Source organism: Choloepus didactylus, chromosome 16 (genome assembly GCF_015220235.1).
Source record: "Choloepus didactylus isolate mChoDid1 chromosome 16, mChoDid1.pri, whole genome shotgun sequence".
Classification (NCBI taxonomy): Eukaryota; Metazoa; Chordata; class Mammalia; order Pilosa; family Megalonychidae; genus Choloepus; species Choloepus didactylus.
In genome coordinates, this window is record NC_051322.1 from 31,528,028 (window position 1) to 31,555,196 (window position 27,169).

The following is a 27,169-nucleotide window of genomic DNA, read 5'->3' on the forward strand; positions in this document are numbered from 1 at the left end:
TTTAATAAATCCCTCCATTACAATTCTACAATTAGATTTTGTCATGTAAACTTTACTTTTTTTTTTTTTCCTTTGCTGAAGTGTTTCAGAGTAAATCTTGGAATTTTACTCCTTCACATTTCGGTATGCAGCTCTAAAAATAATATTTTCTTACATAATTACAGTATTGTCACCTAACAAAAGGGGTAATATGTCCTTGGTATAATCTAATACTCACTGTGCTGGTTTGCATATATTATGTCCCCCAAAAGCCGTATTTTTTAATGGCAATCTAGTGGAGGCAGATTGATTCTTTTTTATTAGGGCATGACCCTTGATTGAATGTTTCCATGGAGATTTGGCCCCACCCACTCAGGATGGGTCTTGATTGGCTTACTGGAGTCCTTTAAAAGAGAGTTCTAGGCCCAGACACTTGCTGATGCTTTGAGATGCTAGCCCAGAGTTTGCCCCGGAGAAGCTGAGAGAAACCCAGAGACATTTTGGAGAACACCGTTTTGAAATACAGGCGCTGAAACACGACCCAGGACAAACAGACACCAGCCACGTTCCCTCCCAGCTGACAGAGGTGTTGCGGACGCCCTTGGCCATTCTTCGGTGAAGGTATCCGCTTGTTGATACCTTAGTTTGGACACTTTTATGGCCTTAGGACTGTAAATTTGTAACCAAATAAGCCCCCTTTATAAAAGCCAATCCATTTTTGGTATTTTGCCTAATGACAGTACTAGCAAACTGAACACCCAGCTTAATCAGAGTTCTCCAGCAGTTTCAAACTGGCTATTGGCAATTTGTTAAAATCAGAATCTAAATAAAATTCACATTTTTGGTTATGTTCCTTAAGCCTCTTTTAATCTAGAGCAATCCTCCCTATAAATGGGCTTGCCAGTTCTGTTAGACTAGTAATGTGGAGTTGGGTCATTCTAGTTAGGATTCGAGCTGAGGCTGGGTTTTCTATCTTCAGCGTACCACTCGTTTCCCATTTTCCCAGCTCTTGTTGCCTTGTGCATAGAGTGAGGCCTCGGGCATGAGGTGGTTTTTCTCAGTGTTCCTTTTCTGCCCTCCTCTCAGCTGGACCTGCCGTGGGGATGGGGAAGGAATGCCTCTTTTGTCCTGGTCCAGCCTCAGTCTTGGGGAGGCCTCATGTGTGCCCAAGTGTAAGAGGTGGGGCATTCTCAGCATACCTGCCCTTTCCCCATGAGAGTAGACCTCTACTTGGGAGTGGTATACTTTTAGGATCCTAGACCCAAGGGTTTCCCCTATGGTTACATGTTTTTGCTTCTGCCCTTCCAGCATCAGGAATGAATCTTTGCCTCTGTCCTAGAGAAGAGAGGGCTTCCTCTCTCTCTCCCTGAGGCAGATGGGATATGTTTCTTTTTCTCCCCCAGAAGCAGTGAATATTTGCCTGTTCTCTAGGGCCAAGAGGGGTTGCTGCCCCTCCTCCAGCAGCTGGTGCCTGTCCCCAGCAGCAGCTGATCACTTGACAAACCTGTAAACTTGACCCAACCAGAGGGAACCTCTCTCGGCTCCTGCCTCACACTCAGACTTTCTCCCGAGCAGGAAAAGAGCTTTCAAGTAAAGGTGAACTCTCTTTGTGCTCTGGGCTCCAGCTCTTCCTGGACATTAGTCCACACTTGGCCTTTAAGAATTCATTGAACTTATAGCTGGTTTTCTCTAACCAGCTTCTGTGGAGCGCACCTCTTCCTCCCGTGCTATCAAAGGTGAGCCTGTGCTTATATTCCTTCTCTCCTTAGAGGGGTTTGTCTCTCTAGAGAATTCATTTCGGTTGTTTGCCTTACAAACGAGCTCTCCGGTAGTCTTAGTAAGTCCTATGATTCTGTAAATTATCTAGACTTTTTCATTGTTAAGGTAGGAGAGGTATTCTTTATAGTTTTTCTGCATCCTAAACGGAAGCCAAAGTCCAAGTCCCTTAGTGCTTCCCCCCATCACTCCCCCAGAGAACCCATTTATTTTACATTTGAAGGAACTGAGGTCCAGAAAATGACTTGCCTAGTCCATAGTAAAACTGGAGCTAAAACCCAACCTACAGCTCTCTCTATTGACTTGTAGCCACCTCTTTATCCTTTTCTCTGCTCTAGGGCTATAGCTCCCCTGTGTGTGTATTGACTGTATATCAAAGGTAATTAACATATGTTGACAATAATGAGTTATAGAAAAATCTGGAGATGCCTTGTTTTAGAAAATGGTTATTTTGAAATTTAACCTTACCTATTTTTACTCTCAAAAGTTTGTTTTTTTGTTGTTCTAAAAACTGGCAGTGACTTTATTCAAGGTGATGGGCAATCTAAAGTAAATTCTGAATTTTACTGAAGTTTGAGTTCACCCTAGACATTTTTCTACATTTATTATATTTTTGTCTACTTTGATAAATTTTATCTTCTAAATGCAGTGTTTTCTACATTCTTTATGGAAGCCAAGACTTGATAGTAAGAAGGGATTTTTAAAATCATGTAAGTACTTATTTTTACAGATAAAATACTGTATAACTCAGAGAGGTTATGTGACTTACCAAAGGTCACACAGCTAGATATTGGCAGAGCTGGGACCCAAACTGGGACTCTAGCACCTCAAATTGGGGAGGGGGTAGGGAGACGCTCAGTAAAATGTCGAAGTCCCTTGAAAACAAATGTCTTCTAGAGTATTATTTTACATGCAGAAGAGTATTTCTTTTTATAATAGAATATCAATGTATTTTGAAGAAAAGTGAAAGTAAGCACCAATTCTTAAGAGAAAACATTAATTTTTTTCTTTAAATCCTGCCAAGTTCAGGTGTGTTCTTATACTCTTCTGCCAGGCAGAGGGCCTGGGGAAATTTGAGAAGCATGGTTCTGTACCCCATTTTCTGCCCAGTGTTAAGTGGCCTGCTGAGATAATGTGATTGCTTGGATAATGGGGGACCCACAACTTAGTTTGGTTTCAACCAAAACATTTCCTTTTTTGAGTTCTCTGGCTATTTCTAGGTCTAGAAAAATACGTGAAGTTAACCAGTGTCCCTTAGCAGACATCATGATCTGGCCTTCCTGCCACCAGTGCCTTAGCAGCAGGCTTGTGGGTCCAAGAAGTAAAGAAAAAGACCACATTGTTGTCCATCCCCCAGAAGGACAGCGGTGGCGGTGGCAGAAGAGGGTGACATAACTCTGCTCTCACCTCGGTACCCTCCCCCACCCACCACATTATTAAAGTTACACATTTTTTTCTCTGGTCACAGGGTTTATTCTTGAGCTGGGATTTTGCATGTAATATAAAGCTAGTTCTTTCTATCGGAAGTGCAATATTTTGGGGCAAATCCAGTTCTGGCCAGAAATGAGATGGTCACAAAGCTTTTCAGTGTGTGTGCCAGTGAATTAACAACATAAAGATAACAGGGGTCTATCACCAAATGATTAGCTTTGAAGGCCATTTGCAGGTTACCTTTAAAAGAGACTTGCCTTGCATTTCCTCCCTGCTGCCCCTCTTTGGCAGAGTCCCATTAATTTTGTTGAAGGTTTTATTTTCTGCTGAAAATGCAGGAAATTTAGACAACTTTCTTGGAATCCCCCCAAAACTAATACAAACAAGATACATATGCTTCTCTTAAGGAAACTAAAAATAAATTATTTGAAACTGTTTAACTGTATAAATTCCCTCTTGAAAGGAAAAGGAAGTTTATATAATAAGAGGCAACTAAGAGTGCTGTTAACAAGGTAAAATATTCCCACAACTGCCAACTTGTCTATTTGTTATTAAATTACTACTCAGCCTAGAATATGTTGGGTTTTCATTACCAACATGGATAAGCTATCAGAAACATCAGAAATTGGATCATTCCTCATGGCCCTCATTTTCACATTTGAAATTTTCTGCAATAAACTAAGTATATCCATTTTTTTTGAGGAGAAAGTCTTTTGATCTGGGATCCATCCCTGTTACAGAAGCCGTATATACTAAAAAGAAAATACAGTGGTTGAAAAAGGTAAAATATTCTACACCTATTTTGCTGCTCTGTCAAATCAGTGAGCCAGTAGAGTCTCTCTCTGACAAAGCTCCTTTTTGGCACAGTATAGGAAAACGTTTAATTTTCAAAAGTATGTCTTCTTATAAAACCTTATTTTATTCCATAAATGTTAGTCAGCTTTTCTATATAGTATACCCTAAAGGACAAGTTTTGTAAATTAATAGAAGTGGAATTATGGACTTGCATTTAAGACTAAGAAATGAGATTTTTGAGTTCTTATATTTATAGTAATTGTATTAACTTAGTAACTGTGGAAAGGCATTTGTCTTTTTGTTCTTTTTTGCAATAATGTCTAAGATTAAAATGATCTTTCCTCTTTCAAAATGCTTTATTTAGCACATATTAGACACTGTTTCAAGGATTTTACAAATGTTGCCTCTTTTAAACGTCAGAAAAAATATCAAATAGCAACTTTCTTTAAATACCTCTTGAAATTCTGACATACAAATAGTGATTTAGATTGGGCAACTTTTTAGTTTAGGTCTATTTAAATACTTAGATTTGGATGATTTTGTAATTTAAAAAAAAAATCTCTAATCAAATTCTTGCTTATTTTTAATCCTTCTACAAGTGGTGATTATTACACCTTAATGCTTTTTTTAAATTAAGACATTTCCCTTTTTTTGCCACATAGATACCTACACTGGAATCTAGTCATAATAGCAACTTGAAGTTTCAAATAACTTGGAAACTGTAATTATTGGGATATTTTTACTTGGAAATTAGAATTAGCCACAAGTTTGTTACTTTGTTTCTAGTAAATCAGAATCTCCTGGTACATAATTTACCTCTCTGGTCCGTCATTATTTCTGCTTGGTGCCTTGAAGGTGCAGGTGATCTTGCAGCACATCTGAGAGGATCCATGAGAGCCTGCTTTCTAGGAAACAGCTTACCCAGCAGGCGTTCTGGCTGCTCTTAAAGTAGGTAGTTAGCATAGGTCTGCTGCCACTAAAAAATGGAAATGAATTATCTGCAGGGATTATAGTGTATAAAATATTTCTGCATCTTAGTGGAGGTAACTAAATATATTGGATTCCATCTATGATCAAAACAGGACAAATGGTAGGCATCTAGCAGAAGGTGAATAGGATGATGAGAAGACTTGAAACCAGGTTATGTTGAGGGACAGTTGAAGTTGCTGGTGGTTTTGAAGAAAAGGTCATAGCAGGAAGACCAATGAGTTGGAGCATTAAGGTGATGGACGTCTGATGTAACTGCAAGGAAAGAATGAGCTGGCTGCCTCAGAAGTGTCCCTTTGTTCAAGTGCAGGCTGACTGAACGCTTGGAGTGAATGTTCGATAACAGATCCTAGCATTAAAAGGATGTTCAAAGGCACCCAGTGTTCTTTTTTACTTTAATTGCTCTTTTTCACTTTGATTATTATTCTTGTTACTTTTGTGTGTGTGCTAATGAAGGTGTCAGGGATTGATTTTGGTGATGAATGTACAACTATGTAATGGTACTGTGAACAATCGAATGTACAATTTGTTTTGTATGACTGTGTGAATATATCTCAATAAAATGAATATTTAAAAAAAGGATGTTTGGTCTAGAAACTCACTTGCTTAATTTTGGTGTGTGTTTTATGATTTTTGATTAAATTCTAAGCATTCTAAATGGATAGATGATAGCTGAATTGCTCAGTATTAAGTAGAGAATTGCTGAATTGAATAAAATGTATGTAAAAATTCTGGGTACAGGTTTTGGAACATAATGAAAACAATTAATGTAGATACTTGACTTCAAGGAAATCTTTTTTTTTCCCCCAAGAAATAATCCCTTTGAAAGTACTTGCGGGAATAACTACAACCGACATCCAGCTGGTGCAGGCTGCCCAGGCTGCTCTAGCTGGGCTTGGGAGGAGGTCTTTATATTGACATTTTAATAACCTAAATTATTTACATTGTTACAGGTTAAAACAGATAGTGACAGGAAGTTGTAATTAGCTCTTCTTTAATTTCAACTTATTTGTAATTTCTAATGTGTTTCATTTCTCATTTTTGTTTTCCCAGTAATTTTACAAATTAAAATGTAGAAGCAGCTCATCCTTGCATGACAAACCAGCAAAATATATCACAGAAAATATCTTTGCTGTAACTTCCCACATTATTTTCTGTCTATTCGAGTAATGCTAGAAATTTTGTATTCTTGTCATTTAAATACTAATCTGCAATGAAAATAATCTATGAAAGATAGCATTAGAACTAGAATTTAACTTGTCACAGAAACAATGTAAGAGAAGTTAGGCAAGGGGATACATGCCTCAGTAACTCCTTTAAACATAAGAGGATTAGTTTAATTCAGAGCCTTCAGTCAGATATGATTGATGCAAAGTAGCAGTTAATACAGAGTATACTTATTGATGTCAGATTTCTAGCTTATTCTTTCCATGACTTGCGAGTAAAAGAAATGATCAGTATTTTAGTATCAGCTTAAGTGAACATGTATCTAGTTGGAAGTTGGCTACATCAACCCCCTTTGTTTCAGTAAATTACTAATTTAAACCTTGAGAATAAGCTGCAGAAGTTGTAAGCTATCACTTAAGTGAGTATTTGAAATATTTATGAATATAAAATTCTGCAGAAAGCTAATATTTTGGCTTGCATTTCTGAAGTAATTATACTGTTTCATTGGGTTGCTCATAAATGACTGAGAGAGAATTCTGAAAATTGAAGTCTCCTCTTCCTTCTCTACTAATTCAAGTACCAAAGTGAGATAAAAATATAATTGAAGGAGCTTCTGGTCAAGATTATGTTGTCATTTCTCACTTTGAAGCCTAATCCCCTCCCCTTTGCTCCAAAAACAAAATAATAATGGATGAATGATAAAAAGAGACTATTTAAAACACATGGCCACACCCAGAAATGAGAGAGCGTTCTCAATGGACCAGCAATAGAAAAAGCAGTCCAAGTAGAGAGCAGGTCAGAGCTGGAGAGTGAGCCTGCTGACCCACGGGTCTGGAAGGAGGTCAGGAGTGGTGGGGAGCCCAGTTACTGAAGAGTAAAAGGACTAACAATGCCCCATGTGAGAGGCAGCCCACTAGTTCCACGTTTCCTGCTGGAAATTGGGGAACTGGAATAGATTTCTTATTGAAAAAAGCCTAAATACAGGTGATAAGGAGATATAACTTATTTAAAATAGCATGTCTTGGGAGACGGCAAGACACAGAAACATCCTTACAAAGGGATCTTGAGCCAAGCTTGTATGGCTGTGTGACAGACCCTGTCTATCCTGTCTTTAGTGTGATTGTAGGACAGGATCCCTGAACATACCAATTATGAGACCAGGTTTTACATGGAGGGCCTAGGAAACCACCCAAGACCTATAGATTTGCATGGAGTAAATGTTAGATGAGCCTGCACAACCAAAATTCCAAAATACATGGTGGAATCTAACTTAATAGTAAGAAAGAAGTTGTATAAGTCAGAGTTCTCCAGAGAAACAGAACCAACAGGAGATGCATACATACATACGTACATACTTATATATACATACATATATACTCATATGTATATACTTATAAAGAGACAGGAATTGTCTCACGCAACTCTGGGGACTGGAAAATTCAAATTCCATGTAGCAGGCCGCGAGCTGGAAACTTTGATGGAGATGAAGTTGGATTCCTCAGAAGTTGGCTGGCTGAAGAAGAGGCAGAAATTCTTCTTTCTGACTGCTGAAATCCTCATTTTCTGCTTTAAGACCTCTAACTAACTGGATGAGGAGACTCCCTTCATTGCTGGGGGCAGTTTCGTTTGTTGATTGTAGATGTAATCAGCTGCGGAGATGTAATCAGCTGTAGACACAACCAACTGACTATAGATGCTAATCCATCTATGAAATACCCTCAGAGTAATAATCAGGCCACTGCTTGGTTGACCAAACAACTGGTCATCATAACCTAGCCCCATCGACACATGAAATTAACCATCACAGCAGTCAACATAGTCATGAGCATAATTAAGGTGAATTTATAAAGTCAAAATTTAAAAGTAATCAAGCCAAGTATTTTTAGTATCTCCAAAGACATAAATAGAGGAATAATATTAATAAGGAAGAAAAAGTAATTATGAAATAAATGTCAAGAAATGAAACAACATGACTATGAGTGAAAACTAATTAGAAAGCTTAAAATGGAAAATACAGTTATTAAAATTGAAAACTCAATAGGCGAGATAAATTCTAAATTGGACACTATCAAAGAGAGTGAGTAAATTGGAAGACAATAATGAGAAAATAATCCAAGACATAATATATGTGTCTTTATTTAAGAGACTAGTTGTCAGATCAAAAGTGCACTCTAATCCAAGTATCATCAACAGATAAATAGATAGACAAAATGTGGTGTATGCATACAGTGCAAATTCAGCCTTGAAAAGGAATGAAGTTCTGATAGGTAGGACAACATGGAAGAACCTTGAATACATTATGCTAAGTGAAATAAGCCAGACACAAAAGGACAAATACTGTATGATTCCACTTAAAAATATCTAGAATAAGCAAATGGGCACAGAGTTTCTGTTTGGGGTGATGAAAAAGTTTTTGGAATGGATGGTGGTGATGGTATCACAACATTGTAAATGTAATTAATGCCACTGGATTGTACAGTCAAAAATGGTTACAGTGGCAAATTTTATGTTATATGTTTTACCACAATAAAATTGTTAAAGAGGAAACAGAAGTGCTCTCTGAATATTGATCAGAATAAATAAAGATAAATCACCACCAAGACACATGGTTGTAAAACTGAAGAAAATAAAGAATGAGAAGAAAATCTTAAAAGCTATAAAAAAGAAAAGACAGATTATCTACAAGGAAACAATAGTTAGATTAACAATAAACTTCTCAACTGCAAAAATAGAAACCAGAATAAAATGGACCAATATCTTTAAAGTGCAGAAGAAGATACTGGAATTCTTAACCCAGATAAAGTCTAGTACAAGTGTGAAAGCAAAATAACAATTTTTCAGACATATAAAGACTAAAAGGGTTTATTATCCATAGACCCTCACTGAAGTCCATCCTACATCAGGAAATGGAATCTGTGTTCCCTCGCCTTGCACCTGCGTAGGCCTTTGTGACTGCTTTCAACCAAAAGAGCCCAGTGGAAGTGACACTAAGTGATTTCTGGTATTAAATCTCTTAGAACATTTGCTCTTACAACCTTCATGCTGTGAGGAAGCTCATGCAGTGTAGAAGAGGTCACGTTAAAAGAATTGAAGACCACAGACCCAGCTGAGCTCCCATCTTGCCAGAAATGTGAATTATCATGAAAGTAGATCCTCCAGCCATTCCCCAGTCGAGCAGCCCCATCTGACTCCACAGGGAGCAGAGTCAAGCTGTCCATACCAAGCCCTCTGTAAATCAAGAGCAAAATAAATGATTATTGCTATTCTAAGCTGCTAAAGTTTGGGGGTACTTTGTTACACAGCAATAGATAACTGATACTGGAAGGCACAAAATAAGATGGTAGGAATAACTCCAACTACGTCGATAATAATAAAAAATGTAAGTGAATTAAACTCACTTAAAAACCAGAGACTATCAGATTAGATTGAAAAATCATAAAGCCTAGCCAATATAGTTGCTTTCAGCTATACATATTTTTGATAACACAGAAAGGTTGAAAATCAAAGGCTGTAGAAAAACATACTAGGTAAATGCTAAACAAAATAAAGACAGTGTAAGCAATATTAACGGGGGTAAAACATATTCTTTAACAAAACAAAATGGATAAAGAAGCCCAATGTGTAAAGATATGGCAATTGTGAACTTCACTTCACTTCAAAAATATGAATCACTTGAAGAGATTGATAAACCTTTAGTCATTGTGATGGATTTTAACATATCTCTATTAGAAAGTGATGACTCAATCACAAACAAACCAAAAATCAGTAAGGATATAAAAAATAGAGAATAAATAGAGAGACATTTTAGGAAGTTTTATAAAAATTAGCCATGTACTAAATCACAGAGAAAGTTCCAAAAAGTTTCAGAAATTTAGTATCATAGAGACCACATTCACTAATCACAGTGGAAGTCACATTGTAAAAATTGTTGGAAGTTAAACAGTCAACTCCTAAATAATTAGGATTAAATTATTTTAATAATTTTTAAATTATTTTATTTTATTAACATTAATTTATTTTAATTTAATAATTAGGATTAAAGGAAAATAACCCCATAGAAATTATACAGTATTTTAGAACTGTGCAAAATGATGGTAGTTGTAATAGGCAGCCTCTAAAGTGGCTCCCAATGAACCCCTTCTCCTGGTATTCATGCCCTCCTAACCCTCTCCTTTTCACAGACTGAACTTTTTCACTAGCTTTAACAAGTACAATGCTACAGAACCTATGGGATGTCACTTTGGGATGATTATATAATGACCTTGGCTTTCATCTTGGGTGCCTTCTTTCTCTTCTGGCTCACTCACTCCACGTTGTGAGCTGCCGTACAGGAAGGCCCACGTGACGAGGAATGGGGGTCTCCACCCAACAGCCATGAGAGTTCGCTCTGAAGCAGATCTCTCCCGACCCCCAGCCCAGTTGAACCTTGAGCTGACTGTAGGCCCATCTCCCCTTGGATTGCAGTCTTTCTGGGTGCTAGGTACTGCTGGATGCCATGAGTCAGGTACCTTGTTAAGCTGTGCCCTGATGCCTGGCCCACAGAAACTGGGAGATAAGAAGTGTCTGGTTTTTACGAGACTTTGTTTTGGTGTCGTTTCTGTGCAGCCAAGGTAACTAATACAGGACTACATCTCAAAACCTGGGGATTGTGACTAAATAGTAAAATTAGAGCCTCAAGGACTTATATTAGAAAAAGAACAAAGACTGAAAATAAACAGTAATTGTTAAATAACAAAAATAAGGCCACATCAATAAAATAAGAAACGAAAGATGAGAGAATTAACAAAAGAAAAAGCTAGTTCTTTGAAAAGCAATAAAACAGTCAAACCTTTGGTAAACTTTATCTTGAAAAAAAAAGAGAAGGCACAAATAAACAATATTAGGATGAAAAGGGCGACATAGGTATAAACACCAGTGTTGAAAACCTTGAGAGAATACTATGAATAATAAATGTGAAAACTTAGACAAAATGAGCAACTCAGAGGGTGGATAATTACACTATTCAAAAAACACTTAAGAATCAAAGAGATGAAAACTCAGTAAAGAATTGGTAAAGAATATGAATACACAAAAGGATAAATATTGTGTAATTCCACTTAAATGAAATATCTAGAATAACCAAATTCATGGAGACAGATAGTAGATTCGAGGTTACCAGGGACGGAGAGGGTGGGTGGGGAGTTACTGTTAATGGGTAGAGTTTCTGTTTGGGGTGATGAAAAAGTTTTGGTAATGGATGGTGGGGATGGTAGCACAATACTGTAAATGGAATTAGTGCCACCTAATCGTACTCTTATAAATGGCAACTTTTGTTATACAAATGTTTAATATATCTATATATAGATACACATAGAAATACATAGGTGTATATATAGATATATTAAAAGATTATGAAGAAACAATTCACAAGAAGCAAATAAATCTAAATGGTGACTTGAAAAGATGCTCTAACTTGCCTGCTATTCAGGGAAAAGTTTATTAAGTTGGTAACAAGGTATCACCATATATTTCAGGAAGCGAAAATGAAAAAGAGCAGTCATTTTTGTTGTTGGTGAGAAAATGAGGCAAAGGGCTTGCCTCATTGCTAGTGTAGATATGTTGTCATAGCTTTTTAAGCAGCAATCTGGCATTGTCTGTGAACGTTACAAATACAACCTTTTCAGCAATCCCTCTCCTGGAACCTATCCCAGAGAAGTGAAAGTACCCATGTATAAGAACAATTCTACCAGGATACTTCTTGCAGCCTTGCTCATAGAAACAAGGAAACTGGAAATGAATCGGATGTCCATCAGTAGGAGAATGTTGTGATACATTTTACTTTTACATATGCGATAAACTTATGATGCACTGCTACTATTTTTGCTTTAGAAATCGGTTTTCTTGAATAGTGATTTAAAAAATGAGAAAAAGATCTTTATTTCTCTGTGTAGATCTGTATTTCTGTCTGGTTTTGTATTCCCTCTACCTAAAGAATTGCCTTTAATATTTCTTATAGTGCAAGTGAGGAGATAATAAATTTTCTCAACTTTTTTAGTCTGAAAAAGTCTTTATTTCACCTTCACATTTAAAGGATATTTCTGCTGGTTAAAGAATTCTTTCAGCCCTTTAATGACATCACTCCATTTAGATTGACCTGCATAGTTTCTCATGAGAAGTCTCTTGTAATTCTTTGTGCCTCTGTATTTAATATGGCTTTTTCTCTGCCTTGCCTTCAAGGTTCTATCTTTGTCTTTGGTTTTCTGTAGTTTTAATATGCTCTAAATGTATGGTGTTAACTGAAATTATTTGGGGGGGTGTTCTAGTTTGCTAATGCTGTGGAATGCAAAACACCAGACATGGATTGGCTTTTATAAAAAGGGGGTTTATTTGGCTACACAGTTACAGTCTTAAGGCCATAAAGTGTCCAAGGTAACACATCAGTAATCGGGTACCTTCACTGGAGGATGGCCAATGGCGTCCGGAAAACCTCTGTTAGCTGGGAAGGCATGTGGCTGGCATCTGCTCCAAAGTTCTGGTTTCAAAATGGCTTTCTCCCAGGACGTTCCTCTCTAGGAAGCTTGCTCCTCTTCAAAACGTCACTCACAGCTGCACTCCGTTTCCTCCCCCCAAGTCAGCTTATTTATATAGCTCCACTGATCAAGGCCCATCCCGAATGGGCGGGGCCACGCCTCCATGGGAACATCTCATTAGAATTATCTCCCACAGCTGGGTGGGGCACATTCCAAGCAAATCTAACCAGCACCCAAGCGTCTGCCCCACACAAGACCACAAAGATAATGGCATTTGGGGGACACAATACATTCAAACCGGCACAGGGGGTGTCTTGGGGGTTCTCTGAGCTTCTTGGATCTGTTTTTTGATTCTTGTTTTTAGGAAATGTTCAGCCATTATCTCTTCAAATATCTTTTGCCCACTCATTCTCTTTTCTCCCTCTGGGAATCAATTACATGTATATTGATGCATTTCATATTATCTTATAGCCCTTGGATGCACTGTTTTTTTTTTTCCCCCTTTTTCTTTTTTTAAGTTTAGTTTGTGTAATTTCTATCAATGGATCTTCAAGTTCACAATTCTTTCCTCAGCTCTTTCAAGTCTACCGTTGAACCCATCTAAGACATTCTTCATTGCTGTACCATATTTTTTTTTCCATAGGAGAAGAATTCAATGACTTTATTAGACAATGTCTTTCAGGCAATACATGAGCATGAGACTCCATCATACAGAGAATAGAATTTCAGTATATTTAAAAAAAATGGGTTCACTAAAAAGTCTCATTTCCTGCCTCTGTCCAATTGAGTGTACCATTTTTTTTATGTTTAGGATTTCCATTTGTTACTTTCTTACAGCATAAGAGTGTGTAGAGTCTTTAACATATTGATCACAGTTCTTTTAAATTCCCTGTTTGCTATTTTCCATATCTGATTAATCTCTGAGTCTGATTCTTCTCATTCCTTTGTTTCTTGGCCATGGGTTATTTTTACTTGCTTTTTTGTTTGTCTCATAAATTTTGATTGAATGCTGGAGATCGCGTTTAGGACAACAGTGGAGGAGGTAAATAGTATAGAAATAGGCACGTGTTTTTGTCTGCTACGCCAGACCAGGACAGGCAAACCTTTTCTGTAAAGGGCCAGATGGCAAATATTTTCGGCTTTGCAGGCCATATGGTCTCTGTCACAACTGCTCAACTCTGCCAGTATAGCATCAAAGCAGCCATTACCTTGTGTTTGCAGTCTAGACTGATTAACCAGAGGGTGTTTTCAGTGTTCCTGCCCCACCCTCAGTTTTAGGCCTTCACTGTGCAATTGCACCTCTGAGAGGTTCTCTCTGTACTCTTGCCTCTCCCTCTGGAGAATTCTCCTGTTGTTCATTACTTGTCGTTTGCTAGCCTGGAGGACAGGGAGGTAGGGGCTTCTCTGTTGTCCTAGTCCATCCTCAGCCCAAGGGTGGCATTGTGTCCCTGGGTCTAAGGAATGAGGTTTTCTCAGTCATCTGACCCTTCCCCCAGTGATAGGAGACCTCTAATGGTATCCTGCCTGTCCCCCAGGGTTAGAGTTTTTTCCACCTTTTCTCTTCCTCCAGCCACAGAAGGTCTTTCACTCATTCCCTGGAGACAAGATATGCTGCTCTCCCTCCAGTGGCTTCCGGCTTGGGTTTCTTAGGGCAGCTGTAGCCACTTTCTCCAGATCCTGATAGAGCACCCGTGAGGGATGCCTGCTCCAGGCTCGCTCCCAGTTCCCCATCTGGAGTGAAGAAGATCCTGGGAGTGAGTGCCAACACCCTTTGTGTCTGCAATTCACAGGGGCCCCAGATTCTCACACCACCCCACACTTGGACTTTAGCAAGTCATTAAAAATTGTAACTCAGTTCTTCCTCCTGTGTCCTGCCACAGAGGAGCCTGTAACTCATGTTCTGTCTTTCCTTGAAGACACCTGTCCTTCCTTAGCTTTCAGACTACTTTTTGGCCCTATGACCTCAGCCATCTGAAGGGAACAAGAATGGTTATGGTTTTGTATATTGCCTATTTTTTCCTTCCTTTTGGTTATAAGGATGACACTATTTCAAGCTTTTAATATCATGGTCAGAAGCAGTAAGCCTATGGTCTTTTCTTGGTTAGTGTTTTTTGGCTTGTTTATTTTGTTTATTTTTATTTTTTTCCCTATTTCTTTAACTTTTTATTTTGAAATAATTGTAAATTCACAGGAATTTGCAAAAATAGTATGGAGTGATGCAAAGTACTCTTCACTCATTTCCCCCTCACTGTAATAACTGTAGTACGATATCAAAACCAGGAAGCTAACATCAGTACAATGTATATGTATGTCTAAGCCATTATATCAGGTGTAAATTCTTGTGACCAGCATCACAATCAGGACATAGAACTCTTCTGTCACCACAGAGATCTCCAGTTTTGGGCTATTACGAAATAAATAAATAAATAAATAAGAAGAAACAAAAAACTGTTATGAACATTCATGTACAGGTTTTTCTGTAGGCATAGTTTTATTTCTCTGGGATAAATGCCCAGAAGTATAATTGCTGGGTGTATGATAAGTATATGTTTAATTTTTTTTAAGAAACTGCCAAACTGTTTTCCAGAGTAGCTGTACCATTTTATATTTCCACCAGCAATGTGTGAGAGGTCCCGTTTCTCCACATTTCACCATTATTTGCTATTGTCGCTATTGTTTATTTTTTTCTGTTCTAATAGGTAGGAAGTGATATCTCCTCTTGGTCTTAATGTGCATTTCTCTAATGGTTAATGATATTGAACATCTTGTCATGTGCTTATTTGTCGCCTGTATATCCTTGTCAGTGAAATGTCTCTTAATGATTTTTGCCCATTTTCTAACTGGATTGTTTGCTTTTTTTTTTTTTACTGTTGAGTGTTGAGAGTTCGATACATTTTCTAGCTAGAAGTCCTTTGTCAGATATATGGTTTGCAAATATTTTCTCCCAGTCTCAGTCTGTAGCTTGTTTTTTATCTGCAGAGCAAAAATCTTTCACAGAGCAAAGGTTCTGAATTTTGATAAAGTCAAAATTATCAACTTTTTGTTTGTTTTATGGATTGTGCTTTTGGTATTATGTCTAAGAACTCTTCGCTAAACCCTGGGTCCTGAAGGTTTTCTCCTAGAAGTTTTATGGTTGTTGTTTTATACTTAAATCTGAAATCCATTTTGAGTTAATTTTTGAATACAGTATGAGGTTTAGATCGAGGCTCATTTTTTTGCATATGGATATCTGCTCGTTCCAGCCCCATTTGTTGAAAAGACTGCCCTTCCTCCATTGAATTGCTTTTGCACCATTGTCAAAATCAATTTACTATACTTGTGTGGGTCTATTTCTAGATTCTCTATTCTCTTCCACTGACCTATGTGTCTCAATTATTAGCACATCACAGTCTTGCTTACTATAGCTATATAATAAGTCTTAAAATTGGGTAGATTGATTCCTTCCACGTTATTCTTTTTGAAATTTTTAGCTATTCTAGTTCCTTTGCCATTCCATATAAATTTTAGAGTAATCATGGCTATGTACAAAAATTCTTGCTGGGATTTTGATCAAAATTGTTTTGAGCCTATATGTTAATTTGTGGAGAATTGACATCTTTACTATGTTGACTCTTCCAATCCATGGACATAGTATGTTTCTCCATTTACTTAGGTTTTTACAATTTATTTCATCAGCATTTTGTAGTTTTCAGCATACAAGTCCTATACATGTTTTGTTAGATTATACCTTCTACTTGCTTTGTGATTATTTTGCTCATATAGCTAGTTTCATAAGTGACAGCTTAGATTTTTTGATTTGAGACTTTTCCTCTTTTCTAATGTAAGCATTTGGGATTATAAATGTCCCTCTCTGCAACCCACAAATTTTAATATGTGTATTTTCATTTTCATTCAGTTACATATATTTTTTATTTTATTTCAGACTTCCTTTTTTTGACCTATGGATTATTTAGAAGTGTGTTATAGTTTCCAAGTATTTGGAGATTTTCCTGTTACTCTTCAATATTTAATTTCTAGTTTGATTCCATTGTGGTCAGAGAACATACTCTGTGTGATTTTCAAATATTTTAAGTTTGTTTAGATTTCCTTTATAGCTCAGAATTTGTTTATATTGGTAAACGTATGTGCCTGAAGTGGTTGTTTTCTGTTGTTAGGTAGACTGTTCTACAAATGTCAGTGAGGTCTTATTGATGATGTTGTTGAGTTCTTCTATATCTTTGCTGATTTTCTGTCTAGTTCTGTCAGTTGTTGAGTGAGGAATGTTAATGTCTCCAACTATAATTGAGAATTATTTCTCTTTTCAGTTCTTTCAGGTTTTATTTCATGTATTTTGCAACTTTGTTATTTGCTACAACTATTAGGATTATTACTAATAAAATTTGTCTCTGCTAATTGTCTTTGCTTTGAAGTATATTTTATCTGATATTAATATAGCCAATCCTGCTATCTTTTTATTTCTGTTTGTATGGTCTCTCTTTTTCCATCCTTTTACTTTCAACCTAGCTATATTTTAAGTATGTTGTATTTGAAATTTCTTGTACATAGCGTATATTTGGGTTTGATGTTTTTTATCCACTCTAAAAATCTCTGTATTTTAATTACTGTATTTAGACTATTTGCAGTTAATGTAATTATTGATATGTTAGGGCTTAAGCCCATTGTTTTATTTTCTATTTGTTCCTGTTTTTCATTTGTCTGGGGCTTTTTTCCCCTGCCTTTTTATGGGTATTTGAACATTTTTAAGAATTCCATTTTAATATACCTGTAGTATTTTTGAGTATATCTCTTGATGTATATTTATAATGATTGATCTATGTATTATATTACATCTATATAACTTATCACAGTGTATCACTAGTGTTGACATTTTACCAGTTCAAGCAAGATGTAGAAACCTTACCTTCCTTTAAATATCTGTACTCTCCCAGTTATAATATAATTGTCTTACATATTTCTTTTACATACGTTGAGAACCATATCAGACAATTTGTGTTTCAACTGTGAAACACAATTTAGAAAACTCAGCAGGATAAGGAAGTCTATGATATTTTCCCATATTTTTGTTCTTTCCATTTTTCTTTCTTCTAAGAGGTTCACTGATTGCTTACTTGAGTTGGCAGTCTTATGACTTATTAATTCAGTTTCCCAAAGAATGTTACTCTGAGAAAATAGGCTACTTATCTGTAAATACAGAGATTGAAATGACAGTGTACTGAAATGAGGTCTTATTCCGAATTAGATACTTTTCTTGGGCTCAGTAAGACCCTACAGCGACTTCACACTGTGGAGACCTATGCTTTAGGGCGACACAGTGATGAGAATTAAAATAAGGAGCTATTAAAAGAGGGGCTGAATAAACTCCAAACTTCCCTCTGGGTTGGCAAATCTACAATCTATTATGTGAAATTCCTAATTATCACCATACTACATTCAAAAGGTTTTAACACATCTTTTAGTAACTGATACACCTAATTCTAAAGATTCTTGGAAAAAAAAATTTTTTTGAAGAGATTTAAATCCTGCATGATCTTTCCAATGTTGTTATAATTTTAAAATAATTACTCTCATCCTGATTATTATAAGGAGAAAAACACTGACTCTGTGGGGTTTACTTTCTTTATAAGGCGCAAGACCTAAATGTCATCGAAGAAGTGATTCGAATGATGTTAGAGATCATCAATTCCTGCCTGACAAATTCTCTTCACCACAATCCAAACTTGGTGTATGCACTGCTTTACAAACGAGATCTCTTTGAACAATTTCGAACTCATCCTTCATTTCAGGATATAATGCAAAATATTGATCTGGTAAGTATAAATGGAGATATTTATTATTATTCTTTTTTTTAAGTATTAAAGCAAAGAAAGCTTAATTTAACAAACCTTGGGGAGGCGGGGCAAGATGGCAGACTGGTGAGCTGTATATTTTAGTTACTCCTCCAGGAAAGTAGGTAGAAAGCCAGGAACTGCGTGGACTGGACACCACAGAGCAATCTGTCTTTGGGCATACTTCATACAACACTCATGAAAATGTCGAACTGCTGAGATCAGCGAAATCTGTAAGTTTTTGCGGCCAGGGGACCCGCGCCCCTCCCTGCCAGGCTCAGTCCCGTGGGAGGAGGGGCTGTCAGCTCCAGGAATGAGAAGGGAGAACTGCAGTGGCAGCCCTTATCGGAAACTCATTCTACTGATCCAAACTCCAACCATAGATAGACTGAGACCAGACACCAGAGACTCTGAGAGCAGCCAGCCCAGCAGAGAGGAGACAGGCACAGAAAAAAAAAAAAACAACACGAAAAACTCCAAAATAAAAACAGAGGATTTTTGGAGTTCTGGTGAACACAGAAAGGGGAAGGGCGGAGCTCAGGCCTTGAGGCGCATATGCAAATCCCGAAGAAAAGCTGATCTCTCTGCCCTGTGGACCTTTCCTTAATGGCCCTGGTTGCTTTGTCTATTAGCATTTCAATAACCCATTAGATCTCTGAGGAGGGCCTTTTTTTTTTTTTTTTTTTTAATCCTTTTTTCTTTTTCTAAAACAATTACTCTAAGAAGCCCAATACAGAAAGCTTCAAAGACTTTCAATTTGGGCACGTCAAGTCAAGAACAGAACTAAGAGAGCTCTGAGACAAAAGGCAATAATCCAGTGGCTGAGAAAATTCACTAAACACCACAACTTCCCAAGAAAAGGGGGGTGTCCGCTCACAGCCACCATCCTGGTGGACAGGAAACACTCCTGCCCATCGCCAGCCCCATAGCCCAGAGCTGCCCCAGACAACCCAGTGTGACGGAAGTGCTTCAAATAACAGGCACACACCACAAAACTGGGCGTGGACATTAGCCTTCCCTGCAACCTCAGCTGATTGTCCCAGAGTTGGGAAGGTGGAGCAGTGTGAATTAACAAAGCCCCATTCAGCCATCATTTGAGCAGACTGGGAGCCTCCCTACACAGCCCAGCAGCCCAGAACTGCCCTGGGGGGACGGCACTCACCTGTGACATAGCACAGTCATCCCTCAACAGAGGACCCGGGGTGCACAGCCTGTAAGAGGGGCCCACTTGCAAGTCTCAGGAGCCATACGCCAATACCAAGGACTTGTGGGTCAGTGGCAGAGACAAACTGTGGCAGGACTGAACTGAAGGATTAGACTATTGCAGCAGCTTTAAAACTCTAGGATCACCAGGGAGATTTGATTGTTAGGGCCACCCCCCCTCCCCGACTGCCCAGAAACACGCCCCACATACAGGGCAGGCAACACCAACTACACACGCAAGCTTGGTGCACCAATTGGGCCCCACAAGACTCACTCCCCCACTCACCAAAAAGGCTAAGCAGGGGAGAACTGGCTTGTGGAGGACAGGTGGCTCGTGGACGCCACCTGCTGGTTAGTTAGAGAAAGTGTACTCCACGAAGCTGTAGATCTGATAAATTAGAGATAAGGACTTCAATAGGTCTACAAACCCTAAAAGAACCCTATCAAGTTCAGCAAATGCCACGAGGCCAAAAACAACAGAAAATTATAAAGCATATGAAAAAACCAGACGATATGGATAACCCAAGCCCAAGCACCCAAATCAAAAGACCAGAAGAGACACAGCACCTAGAGCAGCTACTCAAAGAACTAAAGATGAACAATGAGACCATAGTACGGGATATAAAGGAAATCAAGAAGACTCTAGAAGAGCATAAAGAAGACATTGCAAGACTAAATAAAAAAATGGATGATCTTATGGAAATTAAAGAAACTGTTGACCAAATTAAAAAGATTCTGAACACTCATAGTACAAGACTAGAGGAAGTTGAACAATGAATCAGTGACCTGGAAGATGACAGAATGGAAAATGAAAGCATAAAAGAAAGAATGGGGAAAAAATTTGAAAAAATCGAAATGGACCTCAGGGATATGATAGATAATATGAAACGTCCGAATATAAGACTCATTGGTGTCCCAGAAGGGGAAGAAAAGGGTAAAGGTCTAGGAAGAGTATTCAAAGAAATTGTTGGGGAAAACTTCCCAAATCTTCTAAACAACATAAATACACAAATCATAAATGCTCAGTGAACTCCAAATAGAATAAATCCAAATAAACCCACTCCGAGACATATACTGATCACACTGTCAAACACAGAAGAGAAGGAGCAAGTTCTGAAAGCAGCAAGAGAAAAGCAATTCACCACATACAAAGGAAACAGCATAAGACTAAGTAGTGACTACTCAGCAGCCACCATGGAGGCAAGAAGGCAGTGGCACGATATATTTAAAATTCTGAGTGAGAAAAATTTCCAGCCAAGAATACTTTATCCAGCAAAGCTCTCCTTCAAATTTGAGGGAGAGCTTAAATTTTTCACAGACAAACAAATGCTGAGAGAATTCGCTAACAGAGACCTGCCCTACTGGAGATACTCAAGGGAGCCCTACAGACAGAGAAACAAAGACAGGACAGAGAGACTTGGAGAAAGGTTCAGTACTAAAGAGATTCGGTATGGGTACAATAAAGGATATTAATAGAGAGAGGGAAAAATATGGCAAACATAAACCAAAGGATAAGATGGCCGATTCAAGAAATGCCTTCACGGTTATAACGTTGAATGTAAATGGATTAAACTCCCCAATTAAAAGATATAGATTCGCAGAATGGATCAAAAAAAATGAACCATCAATATGTTGCATACAAGAGACTCATCTTAGACACAGGGACATAAAGAAACTGAAAGTGAAAGGATGGAAAAAAATATTTCATGCAAGCTACAGCCAAAAGAAAGCAGGTGTAGCAATATTAATCTCAGATAAAATAGACTTCAAATGCAGGGATGTTTTGAGAGACAAAGAAGGCCACTACATACTAATAAAAGGGGCAATTCAGCAAGAAGAAATAACAATCGTAAATGTCTATGCACCGAATCAAGGTGCCACAAAATACATGAGAGAAACACTGGCAAAACTAAAGGAAGCAATTGATGTTTCCACAATAATTGTGGGAGACTTCAACACATCACTCTCTCCTATAGATAGATCAGCCAGACAGAAGACCAATAAGGAAATTGAAAACCTAAACAATCTGATAAATGAATTAGATTTAACAGACATATACAGGACATTACATCCCAAATCACCAGGATACACATACTTTTCTAGTGCTCACGGAACTTTCTCCAGAATAGATCATATGCTGGGACATAAAACAAGCCTCAATAAATTTAAAAAGATTGAAATTATTCAAAGCACATTCTCTGACCACAATGGAATACAATTAGAAGTCAATAACCATCAGAGACTTAGAAAATTCACAAATACCTGGAGGTTAAACAACACACTCCTGAACAATCAGTGGGTTAAAGAAGAAATAGCAAGAGATTGCTAAATATATAGAGACGAATGAAAATGAGAACACAACATACCAAAACCTATGGGATGCAGCAAAAGCAGTGCTAAGGGGGAAATTTATAGCACTAAACGCATATATTAAAAAGGAAGAAAGAGCCAAAATCAAAGAACTAATGGATCAACTGAAGAAGCTAGAAAATGAACAGCAAACCAATCCTAAACCAAGTAGAAGAAAAGAAATAACAAGGATTAAAGCAGAAATAAATGACATAGAGAACAAAAAAACAATAGAGAGGATAAATATCACCAAAAGTTGGTTTTTTGAGAAGATCAACAAGATTGACAAGCCCCTAGCTAGACTGACAAAATCAAAAAGAAAGAAGACCCATATAAACAAAATAATGAATGAAAAAGGTGACATAACTGCAGATCCTGAAGAAATTAAAAAAATTATAAGAGGATATTATGAACAACTGTATGGCAACAAACTGGACAATGTAGAAGAAATGGACAATTTCCTGGAAACATATGAACAACCTAGACTGACCAGAGAAGAAATAGAAGACCTCAGCCAACCCATCACAAGCAAAGAGATCCAATCAGTCATCAAAAAGCTTCTCACAAATAAATGCCCAGGGCCAGATGGCTTCACAGGGGAATTCTACCAAACTTTCCAGAAAGAACTGACACCAATCTTACTCAAACTCTTTCAAAACATTGAAGAAAATGGAACACTACCTAACTCATTTTATGAAGCTAACATCAATCTAATACCAAAACCAGGCAAAGATGCTACAAAAAAGGAAAACTACCGGCCAATCTCCCTAATGAATATAGATGCAAAAATCCTCAACAAAATACTTGCAAATCGAATCCAAAGACACATTAAAAAAATCATACACCATGACCAAGTGGGGTTCATTCCAGGCATGCAAGGATGGTTCAACATAAGAAAAACAATCAATGTATTACAACACATTAAAAACTCGAAAGGGAAAAACCAATTGATCATCTCAATAGATGCTGAAAAAGCATTTGACAAAATCCAACATCCCTTTTTGATAAAAACACTTCAAAAGATAGGAATTGAAGGAAACTTCCTCAACATGATAAAGAGCATATATGAAAAACCCACAGCCAGCGTAGTACTCAATGGTGAGAGACTGAAAGCCTTCCCTCTAAGATCAGGAACAAGACAAGGATGCCCGCTGTCACCACTGTTATTCAACATTGTGCTGGAAGTGCTAGCCACGGCAATCCGGCAAGACAAAGAAATAAAAGGCATCCAAATTGGAAAAGAAGAAGTAAAACTGTCATTGTTTGCAGATGATATGATCTTATATCTAGAAAACCCTGAGAAATCGACGATACAGCTACTAGAGCTAATCAACAAATTTAGCAAAGTAGCGGGATACAAGATTAATGCACATAAGTCAGTAATGTTTCTATATGCTAGAAATGAACAAACTGAAGAGACACTCAAGAAAAAGATACCATTTTCAATAGCAACTAAAAAAATCAAGTACCTAGGAATAAACTTAACCAAAGATGTAAAAGACCTATACAAAGAAAACTACATAACTCTACTAAAAGAAATAGAAGGGGACCTTAAAAGATGGAAAAATATTCCATGTTCATGGATAGGAAGGCTAAATGTCATTAAGATGTCAATTCTACCCAAACTCATCTACAGATTCAATGCAATCCCAATCAAAATTCCAACAACCTACTTTGCAGACTTGGAAAAGCTAGTTATCAAATTTATTTGGAAAGGGAAGATGCCTCGAATTGCTAAAGACACTCTAAAAAAGAAAAACGAAGTGGGAGGACTTACACTCCCTGACTTTGAAGCTTATTATAAAGCCACAGTTGCCAAAACAGCATTGTACTGGCACAAAGATAGACATATAGATCAATGGAATCAAATTGAGAATTCAGAGATAGACCCTCAGATCTACGGCCGACTGATCTTTGATAAGGTCCCCAAAGTCACTGAACTGAGTCATAATGGTCTTTTCAACAAATGGGGCTGGGAGAGTTGGATATCCATATCCTAAAGAATGAAAGAGGACCCCTACCTCACCCCTACACAAAAATTAACTCAAAATGGACCAAACCTTGGTAAGAACTACAGCAATAAGAGTGCTTCTTTCAAGTTAACTATATTTGCAGTCTATTTTGATATAGCAGTTGTTGCATACCTTGTGTGTGTGTGTGTTTAATAGAACTCAGTTCATACTTTATTTTATACAATTCTGTTTTTTGTCATTTTTAGTTAACGTTATTTAGATCATCAGTGTTCTGTGATATCAATTCTTTGAAAATCCTACATATAATAGCTATATAACCTGTATTGTGGATGTCCTAAAATATATTTCACCATTATCCTCTTGTTGCTCATTTTTATTTTTTATAATATAATTCATAAGTAATGGACAGTTTGTAAATATCACTTAAAAATCTTTCTTTGGTAGAGAGAATTAGAAATGGAGTTGTACTGGGTCAGAGGGTATCTATATTTTCAGAGCAAAACATATACTGCCAAATTGCTTCCTAGAAACATTATGTAATTTATGCATCTGTATATAATCTTAAACCTCAACAAGTGAACTATCTCACTACACTCTTACAGCTTTGAGCATTATAATTATTTTACTGCCTCTTTATAGCAAAACAATTATATTTTATTAATATTTTTACTTGACTTTCTATAATTACTAATGTAGTAGAACATTTTTCACAGGTCAATGAACTTTAGCTTCATGCCCTTTTTAAAAAAAATTATTTGCTGAATTGTCTATGATTATATTAGTGTTTTTCAATTCAATTTGACCCCACAATTATTTATTGAGTAGCTAGTATAATTTGCAGTGTTAGGCACAAGAGTACTCTAAAGAGTTAACATCCCTGTCCATGTATTACTAATATTTAGGAAGACCTTCAATAATTAAATTATCCCACCAATAAAAATAGGTAATCTGAGTCATAACGTAAGCTTCCTTAGGGACACAGTTTTTGTTTCTTATCTGCTGAGAGTGAGTTGGAATGAGTGGGAGAATTTGGGGAAATGAATAAGATTATAAGTAGTCATTTTTAACCAGAGAAACATAGCAGAATTGTTGTATAGTGGTAGTAATCCACGTCTTTTTCACTTAATACTGATTCACCCACATAGTACAGGATGACTGTAGTTTGGTTATTTTTATTGTAAATGCTAGTATACTAGTGTATGAACATGTCATATATTAGTTATCTAGTCTACTGTAGATGAATATTTGGAGTTGCCATTTTAGAATGTTATATGCAATGTGCTGCAAACATCCCTTGTGTGTAATCTCATACATATGGGCATGAGCGTCTCTAGGGTATGTGCCTAAGAATGGAATTGCTGAGTGATGTGTATCATACCCAACTGTTTTCCGTGGGTGGCACCACGTTACCCTCCAGACAGTGGTCTGAGAGAATTCCTAATGCTTGAGAGCCTCCTAAACACTTAGTTTTGCCAGTTATATAATGGCATCTTGTTGTAGTTTTAATTTGTAATTCCTTGTTTACTAATGAAGATGAGCATGTTTCATATGTTTGTTGGAGATTTGGATTTCCAAAGGCCCTTTTTGAAGCACCTGTTCAAATCTTTTGCCAGTTTTTCTATTAAATTGTTTATCTTTTTGTTATTGATTTTAGGAATTCTTTATGGATTTTGGGTTCTAGTCCTTTCTTGTTACATGTATTGCAAATATCCAATCACTAGCATAGCTACAAACTTTCTGACAGAACTCTAAAATTCATCTGAAAATGGTCAAGCAAATCAGGTAAAATTTGCAGCTCCTGTCCTTTCCTGAAGATCTCCCTTTCTCCCCTGGTCTAGATTGGTTGTCCTCGGGTTCTGCATAACTGAAATGTCTTCCAGAGAATTTCTTTCACCACTCTCCTTTGTTGGTTGAGCTGTTACATGACTCCTCTGTCTTCCTTTTTGTTGGTTTACTGCTTCATTTTGGGTGGAATGTATGCTTCTGTAGTTTTCTGAGAAAGGAGTGACTGAGAGAGTTTTTTAAAAAAATTTCTCATGTATGAAAATGATTTTCTTCACTGTTTACATTTAACCTGTTTACATAAGCCAATTTGCCAAAAGGGGTTAGTTTATTTGTTCATCCCAGTAGAAGCCTATGTTCTTGTTAGGTACTTAATTGAAATCAGCTTTGAGCTGTAACCAGGCTCATATTCCAGGCTCATATGATGTATCAACTACTGAAAACCCTGGAATCCACACAATTACATGTGAGTTTAACTACAACCATGTATGCTGTGTAATTGATTTGTTCCATATCGCTGCTGTTTCATGATTACTACTATCTTTCTATGGCAAAATGAACAGAAATAAAAATTAACTCTCTTTAGTGTCAGTTTAATTAGTGTTTTTGTTGGCTTTAAGTTGCTTCAACTATATACCTAAAGGTTTCAACTATAGAGAAATATTTTGCCATGTACACTTTCATCCTTTTCCTAGGCTAATGTCAACATCATTTAGGTATTAACAGAATTGGAGCATTTGGGGGCATATGTCATCAGTGCAATAAACATAAAGCAGAAACACCATTTCAGACAAACATGTTTGTTTCTTAAGAGTTAGACTTGACATATTTAGGCAGATCTATAGTTAAAGCCTCATCATGATGAACCAGAACTTCCAAGTGGATTTTTTTAATATATATACATATTAAATATACATATATATGTATATATATATGTGTGTGTGTATATATATATATGTGATATAGGGTACATCCTCAAACTGCTTTTCAAATATTTCTTCTCTGGACCCATGCTCTTCTTGTTAACATTGGGTTTGATTGGTATAAGGTACTCCTTTTAGAATCGAGATGTATTATTAATAAGACCATGAAACTAATTATTGCCCAAGGGACACCATTACAAGTTATCCCTGTCTTCTTTTGTGGGATAGATGCTTTTTGACAACCAGGTAGACTGTAGTTTATAGTCCAAGAATTATTGTTAGTTGTATACTTTGTTAAAAGACAAGAATTGAAAAAGACCAGGCATTGAGGAATCTTTACCTCCATGAAAAAGTGAAGAGTCTGCAGAGATCTTCTCAGGGAGGAATGAGGTCTCTGCTCTGTCCCCAGTTCTCAAAGAAACTGTCAAGGATGGAACTGCTGTACTCAAGCAGGACCTTGATCCATTCCT

At 37.1% G+C, this 27,169-nt stretch overlaps 1 protein-coding gene across 4 annotated transcripts in view; it reads left to right on the forward strand.

Annotated features, from left to right (window-relative positions):
• DYM (dymeclin) overlaps positions 1-27,169 on the forward strand; it is a 448,453-nt gene that overhangs the window by 331,510 nt on the left and 89,774 nt on the right. For all 4 annotated transcript variants that reach the window (XM_037805588.1, XM_037805586.1, XM_037805584.1 and 1 more), the window contains one exon: positions 18,269-18,451. In XM_037805588.1, coding sequence (XP_037661516.1) covers positions 18,269-18,451 — 183 coding nt within the window. The remainder of the gene's footprint in view (positions 1-18,268; positions 18,452-27,169) is intronic.